The 9,201-nt window shown below is 38.8% G+C and overlaps 1 protein-coding gene across 1 annotated transcript in view; it reads right to left on the bottom strand.

Moving 5' to 3' along the window:
• Nucleotides 1-6,983: 6,983 nt before the first annotated feature.
• RGS22 (regulator of G protein signaling 22) overlaps nucleotides 6,984-9,201 on the bottom strand; it is a 110,223-nt gene continuing 108,005 nt past the window's right edge. Inside the window, exons 27-28 of the mRNA XM_045560401.1 lie at nucleotides 8,917-8,964; nucleotides 6,984-8,109 (exon numbers count right to left, since the gene is read on the bottom strand). Coding sequence (XP_045416357.1) covers nucleotides 8,960-8,964 — 5 coding nt within the window. The 3' untranslated portion in view covers nucleotides 6,984-8,109; nucleotides 8,917-8,959. The remainder of the gene's footprint in view (nucleotides 8,110-8,916; nucleotides 8,965-9,201) is intronic.

Genomic DNA, 9,201 nt, shown 5'->3' with positions numbered 1-9,201 from the left:
CAACCCCTGTGGAAAACAGTATGGAGATTCCTAAAAGAACTAAAAGTAGACCTACCATTCGATCCAGCAATCCCACTACTGGGTATCCACCCAAAGGAAAAGTCATTTTATCAAAAAGATACCTATACTTTAATGTTTATAGCAGCACAATTCACAATTGCAAAGATGTGGAATCAACCCGAGTACCTGTCACTTCATGGATGGATTAACAAAATATGGTATATGTGTACCATGGAGTACTACTCAGTCATCAAAAAGGATGAATTGATACCTTCTGCAGCAATTGGAAGGAAGTGGAGACCATTATCCTAAGCAAAGTATCTCAAGAATGGAAAAACAAACATCATGTGTACTTGCTAATAAATCAGAACTAACCAATGGGCACACAAGTGCACAGAGGGAAGTAAAAGTCATTGGGAATCAAGAAGGGGGTCGGGGGTGGAGGAGAGGGGCAAAAACCCACATAATGGGTACAATGAACACTATTTGGGTGATGCGTACATTTATAGCCCTGAATCAAGCCATGTAACAGAAACATTTGTACCCCCTTAGTATTTTGAAATTTTTAAAAAAGGGCATATTTTTGTATGTTGATGAGATGACTGGTGGCTGAAAGCCCCTAAATAGCTTCAGGATGGGGTTATCAGAGAAATGGAGTGATCAGAGGGTTGGAACTTTTAGCCCCACCCTCTGACCTCTGGGGAGGTGAGAGGGACTGGAGGTTGAGCTCAATCACCAATGGCTAATAAGGTAACCAATCATGCCTACATAATGCAAACCTCCATAAAAACCCTGAATGGTGGAGTTTAAAGAGCTTCTGGGTTGGTGAACACATGGAGGTGCTGGGAGGGTGGTGTGCCCTGAAAAGGCATGGAAGCTCCATGGCCCTTGCCCTGTGCAGCTCTTCCATTTGGTTGTTCCTGAGTTATATCCTTTAAAATAAAATGTAATAAACAAACACCTTGAGCTAGTAAGGTTTCTATTCTGCTGATGAATCAACGTGTGCCTTGGGAAATGCATTCAAAGTTCATGCAGTCTCTAAGTTTGCTCCAACTTTTACTTTCTGAGTACATGGGCCTCATATTCAAGGAGGGATGAGTGGATAGTTAGGGCTCTCTCCGATCTCTCTTGAGCATATGTGTGACCTTGTGCAAGCCCACTGGCTTCCAAACCACCAGGGATATGTGGAAGTTTATCAACAACCACTGTGGCTGTCTTATCCCAGATTTCCATTGTATTTCTGGCTGGTCTGCTAGTCTGTTGCTTGCCCAACCAGTGGGATGACAGAGCTGTGAGACTGGCCTTCATGGATTGTTTGCTATTGTTCCTGGTTTGTCCCAGTGTTTTAACAAAACTCCTGAGCATGAGCTTTTCCAAATTCCAATATTAATCAGATCAGCCCCTCTAGCAGCAATGTTGCTGGGCCTCAGGCCTGCTTTGTCTTGGTACAACTAACATAGCCTGGAGCTGGATGAGGGAAGAGGAAGCAGACTTAGAACAAAATGCCACAAACTGCCAAATATTCCTCCTGAGGTTCAGTAGTTTTTCTTGAATAAATGCTTCTCAATTTGTTGTATGCCTTTTTTTTCAATTTCTAGAATTCTGAAGCGGTTGTTTCAACAATTTTGTCCAGTTTCATTATTTCTTCTTGGTGAGATGATTTGGTGAAGTCCTCACTTGGCCATTCCAGTAGTCCCAATCTATTTAGAAACTCAGCAACCTTTTCAAAGTTGCTGAAGACTTCAAATTTGGTATTTCAAACTAAGTATATTCCTTATAACACCTCCGTCTGAACATCCCACAGGCATGGTAATAAAGAAACACATAGAGAATGAACGTATAACACTGGTAAGGATGGGAGAGGAAATCATCAGTGGGCCAGAGATTTTGACAATACTTATAAGATAGGAAGCTGATGAGATGATGCTATGGTTTCAAAGTGCCTCACAGAGTTCATGTGTTGGAAACTTAATCCCCAATGCAACAATGCTGAGAGGTGGGACCTTTAAGAAGTGATTAGGTCATGAGGGCTCTGTCCATAGGAATAGATCAGTGCTCTCATTGTGGGAGTGGGTTATTGTGAGAGTGGGTTCCTAATAAAAGAATAGGTTTGGCTCCCTTTTTTCTTTCTGGCACCTATGCTCTTGTCATGTGACGCCTTCTGTCATGTTATAATGCAGCAGGACAACCCTCACAAGATGCAGTCCCTTGACCTAGTACTTCCCAGCCTCCAGAATTGTGAGCCAAATACATTTCTGTCATCATAAATTACCCAGTCCGTGGTATTCTGTTATAGAAACACAAAACAGACTAAGACAGATGATATTTACATAAACCAGAGCAGAGAACAGAAATAATATGATTACGATGGTTTAGAAAAGGAAGAATGGGCAACGCATAGTAGTCACAATTCATCTTCTAGGCAGGGACTGTGAAGATACCTTGTTAGATACTGAACCTACTTCATGGGGAAAATTCCCTTGTCCATAGTCCTCTGGGGCCCTTGGCTTTGCCTCTGGGAAAATTTTTCTCTATTATCCTTAAGCCACATCTGAAGTTGATGTTGGAGAGTGGACCTCTTTGGGGGCTGTACAATTTTCACAGCCTGCTTTCTGGTGATGCAAATTTGGGGGCCGAGTGGTTATTTTAGAGAGTGAAAAATTACAGGCACTTTCTTGCCAGGTTTATGGCTTTGCTCTAAGAATAGAATTCCATTAAAATTTTAGTAAGCTTTCAGTCTATTTACTACCAGTCAGTTCCATGTCTAAATCTTTTCTGGTCATAGTTCTTAAGCCTGCCAACTTTCTTATTTTATTTATTTGCTTTTGTGCTTAGCATTTCCCTCTCTATTATTCTAATGGTGGCCATTTTAAGGTCATCTAAAATAATGGGGTAGATTAGGATGACAACACCTTTACTTTGACCTTTGTTACAGGGCTACCACTGTCCAGATGAAAAGCCTTACTGAGAAACTTTTGGAAAGGAAAGTGACCAAAAGCTCTAGTTTATGGGGAATAGTTGTAATTGACTTTCTCAACATTGAGGCTCCCAGTTATTAGATTTTACATCAATTTTTAACTACCAGCCATAGCCAGAATGTGCGCATCCCCTTAGTTAAGCAGTGTTCTCTTCCATTTATACTTGTAAACTGGTTAATTCTTGCCTGATTTAACTTTCATGGTACCTTGCTAAAAGCAGCAACAAGTAACTAACACACACCAACATTCTTATCTTGTTTTACTGCTTCCTTTTACAAGCTATGGGCACAGTAGACAATGGTCTGCCTTCCAAGTTATCAGAAATAATGGTTTTACCAAATATTCTGCCACGATATTACAAAGGTTGCCAGCTTTCTAGACTGCAATTGTCTGTTTCCTTGCTGCCCACTGACTGATTGCTTAATTAATGACACATATTTCAGATTTTTGTTATGGTGGTACTCCACTCCTGGTAGCAATTTTTGTATTAGTTAAAGTATAAGATAAGCTGCTATAACAAAAAGGCATGAAAATAAAATGACTCGGACAGGATAGGAGTTTGGTTTTGTTTTTGTTGTTTTTTTTTTTTTTGAGACAGAATCTCACTCTGTTGCCCAGGCTAGAGTGCCGTAGCATCAGCTTGGCTCACAGCAACCTCAAACTCCTGGGCTCAAGCAATCCTCCTGCCTCAGCCTCCCGAGTAGGTGGGACTACAGGCATGCACCACCATGCCCGGCTAATTTTTTCTATATATATTTTTAGCTGTCCATATAATTTCTTTCTATGTTTAGTAGAGACAGGGTCTTGCTCTTGCTCAGGCTGGTCTCGAACTCCTGAGCTCAAACGATCCGCCCGCCTCGGCCTCCCAGAGTGCTAGGATTACAGGGGTGAGCCACCACGCCTGGCCAGGAGTTTGTTTTTATCTCACCTTCATGAGGTCATCCAGAGACCCAGGCTCCACAATTTCTTAGGTATTCCATCTACATGGTGAAAGCTTGAATACCAGCACCACAGCTGTGATCCAGCTTACAGGAAGGGGAAAGATAGAAAACAGCTGGCATACATTCTCATTGTTAAAAGACCTGAATGGATATTGTACACTTTTAGTCACATCCCCTTAGCCTGTACTTGGTCACATAGTCTTATCTACCTATGAAATAGACATTAGTATATAATTAGTATATATAATTTCTTTCTATTTTTAGTAGAGACGGGGTCTCGCTCTTGCTCAGGCTGGTCTCGAACTCCCAACCTTGAGCTATCCTCCTGCCTCAGCCTCCCAGAGTGCTAGGATTATAGGCGTGAGCCACCACGCCCAGCCAGTACATTTAATACTTCTTGATTTTTGTCTAGTTTATTTCAATGAGAAAGTCAGCTCATTTGCTCCCATTTGAACCACTCTGCCTCTGAAAACTTAATTATATCCAGAAAGAAGGATACCTGTGTGCTGGTTTATCTAGGGTCAATTGAGGAATATATCTGTTTTTATGCACAGGTAATCCAAATGTCAAATATAAATTGGCTTAGGTGGGAAAAAATGATTTAAAAGTTCTCTTACGTTGGCATGCTTAAATATTGGTATGTTAATAAGCATTCACCAGTATTTAATAAATTTTTAGGCAAATATAAGTAATTTCTATGTACTTTGAGATAATCTCAAATTCATATGAATGTGTCAGAAAAGATTATTTTCAAAATAAACTGGGGAGGCACAAAAATACAAAAAATAAAAATAAAAACGATCATCAATTTAATATATATAACACAATAAAAACTTTAATAAATTAAATTTTCTTAATTTTATCTTAAGAATAAAACTGACTACAGAATACTTTAAAATACAAGTGCCAAACTTCAGGGCCCCAGTCCAACATGTAAAGAATGTGGAAGTCATCACTACCATTCTCATCATAAGAAAAATGCTGAACAAACTGAAAATCAACAACTTTTCTTGGATCCATCAAAGACCTGTGGTAATAGAGGAAACTGTAGCACTGAAACTGGAGAGACAGATAGGCAGATACAGAAAATCATACCTTAGTGGGAGAAAAAGGCTGTAGCTGGAGCCATTATCTGTAGGAACACTTGAAACTTGTATTTGACCAATTACCGGAGGCTTAATGTATACAAGCTTGAGAGTTAAAAACTCTGAGGGGCCCAGTCTTAGGGGAGCCCCCAAACTTTCTTGAGTTTTACCTCTAGGAGGACCACAGTTTGTCCTGTGAAGACCAGAGAAAAATCCCCTCCTCTTTCTGGCATAGGGACGAAAAGTAACCATTTTAAAATACATCCAGAGTTCTCTGTTCTTAACAAGGCCTGCCCTCAAGGGAAACTCTTACCAAAACCTAACAAAGGAGGGTTTTACCAAAGCCCAAACAACCTGAGAAAAGGAAATATCCAACTCAGGCTCAATAAAATACTGAGACCTAATCATAGGACTATGAAATGCTTCTCCTCCCCCCATAGCCCACCACCATATCAATAGGTTTCTTGTATAATAACAGGGATTAAAGCTAAGAGAACTTCATGCCTCAGGCACTATTAAAGAGTCTCTAGGAAAATCCAAGAACAGGGGAGACAAAAACTAGGGCACAGAGAAAATTTCAGCCTCTAATACCACAGCAATAACAAACAATAAATACAGCCTAACTCCTAGCCAGATGAACATAACATTTCACACTAAAGGCCTATCTACTACAGTTTCTTTTACCTGATATATGTCTTGCTTTCAACAAAAAATGACAAAGCATGCAGAAACACAAAAAACATAGTCTGAAAAGACAAAGCAAATATCAGAACCAGACTCAGATAAAGCAGAGATGTTGGAATTTTTGGACCAGAAATTTAAATTGACTATGATTAACATGGTAAGAGAGCTAATTAAAAAGTGGACAAGTAGTGGATGAGTAGTATAAGCATAGAGATGGAAATTCAAAAAATATCAAAAGGAAATACTAGAAGTTAAAAACAACATAACAGAAATGCAGAATGCCCTTGATGGGCCCATCAACAGACCAGAAACAGCTAAGGAAAGAATCAGTGACCTTGAAGAGATCAATAGAAACTTCCAAAACTGAAATGCAAAGGAAAAAAAAGAATGAAAAGTATAGAATATCTAGAACTGAGGGACAATGAAAAAAGATTTAAATATGTGTAATGGGAATACCAGAATGAAAATAAAGGAACAGAAGAAGTATTTGAAATAATCATAACTGAGAATTTTATAAAATTAATGACACACACCAAATCACAGATCCAGGAAGTTCAGAGAATACCAAGCAGGATAAATTTCAAAAAATCTAAACCTAGGCATAGTATATTCAAACTGCAGAAAACTGAAAACAAAAAAAAAATCTTGAAAGAAGCCAGAGGGTAGGGGAGGAACAACTTACCTATAGAAGAATAAAAATGAGAATTACATCCTGACATCTCTCTTCAGAAACCATGCAAGCAAGAAGAGAGTAGAGTAAAATATTTTAAGTGTTGAAAGAACAAAATCACTAACCTAAAATTCTATATCCTCTGAAATTATCCTTCGAAAGTGAAGGAGAAATAAAGACTTTCTAAGGCAAACAAAAATTGAAAGAATCTATCTCCAGTAGAACTGCCTTGGGTAGAATGTTGAAAAGTTCTTTAGAGAGAATGAAAATTATATAGATCAGAAACTCAAATCTATATAAAGAAAGAAAAAGCATTAGAGAAGGAATAAAGGTAAATTAGTATATTTTATTTTTCTTATTAATTGATCTAACAGTTAACAGTTTGTTCCAAATGATAACAACAACAATATATTCAATGATCAGGGCTTATGGATAAGTGAAATGAATAACCGCAATGTGCTAAGGGACAGGAGGGGGAATTGGGAATACCCTATTATAAGGTACTTGTACTACCCACAAAGTTGAAAGTTGTAAATGTATACTGCAAACTCTAGGGCAATCAATGAGAAAAATTATCATTTATACTTTTAAAAAGTACAAATGATATGCTAAGAGAGGAGAGAAAATGGAATCACATAAAATGCTCAATTAAAACCATAGAAACCAAAACAAGAATGGAAGACAAAAAAAGAAAGGCCAAGGGCAATGAATGGAAAGCAGTTAACAAACTTCATGGCCACTGTAGGGTACGGGACACTGTGAGAGTGCGGGGAACAACAAGCCTCCAATGATTTAAAAAAAAGCATCCAAAAACTACTCCTTTTGAAAAAACATGATCTCTTTCCCCATTTAAAATGTCTATCTTTTTAGAGAATTTGGAATGGCAGTTTCTACTTTGAAAATACTTTCTGGGATTATATAAGACTGGAAGTCCAATGCTTCCAATCTGGTAATCCAGGTCAAGCTCCTAAATCATGAGGCCCACAGATGATCCTGCCAGGTCATTTCTTACACATTCTCTCCTGAAAGAATAGGAGGATGTATGTTTGGGTTCTCTTTGCCACAGGTGTAGCTCCAGTTAATAAGAGGGCTTTTAGCTTTTGAGGCTCTTCTCTTGCTACCCTAACAGTTTATCTCAAAGAGTTGTTTGTGGAAAACCTGCATCAGAATCACCTAGGGTGTCCATTAAAGAGGAAGATTCCTGAGTCCTGCCCAAGAACTACTGAATAAGACTCTCAGGGAGTGGGCCCAGGAACCTGCATTGCTAGCAAATGTCACAAGTAAGTCTTAAGCACACTAAAGTATTGGAACCATCACTTTAATATACAGTTCTTTTAGAGTTAGGGATGGGGTGGGGAAGGCTCTTCCCTTTATGTTTTGGGTCAATTTATTGCTGGAAACATTTGTCCCCTAATTACCTGCTGAATATATCTGCTAACAAAATATAGTAAATGCTCAAGGAATATTTATTGAAAGATTACTTGAGGAGCATAGCATTATACTTCCTTAAGGATGGTAATAAGCAAAGCATTTTGATTCTTCTAACCTAGATAGTAGTGGTTTTATTCCAAATGTTTAAAAGTGTTTTATGGTCTTATATGTCATGTATACAGGATAGCTGTACTTTGAAAACTGTAGGAGTAAGACAAGCCAAACATTATTTAGATGTTAGGCTTGCTGTTATACAGACCATCAAAAAAAAAAAAATCACTTCAGCTTCTCATGTCAGTTAAATTTGGGTTAAAGAATTCCTGCAAAAGAAAAATAAATGGATGAAAATGTAAGCATTTACAGAAAATATAAAGCCAAAACAACAACAATGAAAATGTACATAGAGTTGTCCTAATGATGAAAAAGTGAACAGCTGTGTCAGCACACCCTCAATGTTAGGGGCACTATGAGGCTGACCTGAGGGGTAGAGGAACTAGCAGAAGGGTACAGGGCAAGGGGGAACCAGAAGAGACAAGAATGAGGGGGCTAAGAGCATCAACGCCTACTCATCAAACCCTCCCAAGAACCAGTAAACTAAGGATGCTGAGAAACCTAAAAGCTAATCTGCAAGACAAAAGATAAGAGAAAGGGGACTTTTAACTGGGTTCTTCAAGTATTGGGTCAAAGGGTTACAAATATACTATATCATACTTCTAGACTACTTTGTAAGGCATGTTAAACTGTAACATTTAATATCCAATCAAAACTGCATAATCACATCAGTATCTGTACAAGAGAAGGGCCCTGGCTTGATTTTTGGTTACTTTTTAAATTTTCAGTTCCTTTTTATAAGTTTCCCAACTTAAGAAAACTTGGGAAAATATCTTACATACATGTTCTTTGTGGAAGAGAAAAATAGATAAGGGGTAAATAGAAGCAATATATGATCACTCTTCAGAGGCCTTACTTCTTAGGAGACTGTCATTCAAAAGGGAGGCAAGGCTCTCCCACCCACTGATTTGTTAGTGGGGCATGTATGTGCATATGGTTTATGTGCGTGAGTGTACGTGAGTGTGTGTGTTAAAGGGACATGGGTGGGACTGACCAACTCTCAGACTGTGACCTACCTTGCATTTATCAGCGGCAGGATGTAAACACACATGAATGCTGTCACTCTGGAAAAAAGATGAAGTTTTAGGTATATATCTTAGTCTTTTCTCCTCAGTCAAGGAGAGAGGACAGAGACAGAGAGGCAGGAAACATACACACACAGAGAAATTCTCCTAATCTGGGACTCAAAACAGTGTGGGCGAGCCAGTCCTCATCCCTTCCTCCCCATATATTCTAGGCCAGGTAAGAGGCACAACTCCAACAATAAGAATGAACTGAACACAGACTTGGTGGAAACTCAC

Source organism: Lemur catta, chromosome 9 (assembly GCF_020740605.2).
Source record: "Lemur catta isolate mLemCat1 chromosome 9, mLemCat1.pri, whole genome shotgun sequence".
In the NCBI taxonomy this organism is placed as follows: Eukaryota; Metazoa; Chordata; class Mammalia; order Primates; family Lemuridae; genus Lemur; species Lemur catta.
This window is presented reverse-complemented; position numbering and strand designations above follow the sequence as displayed.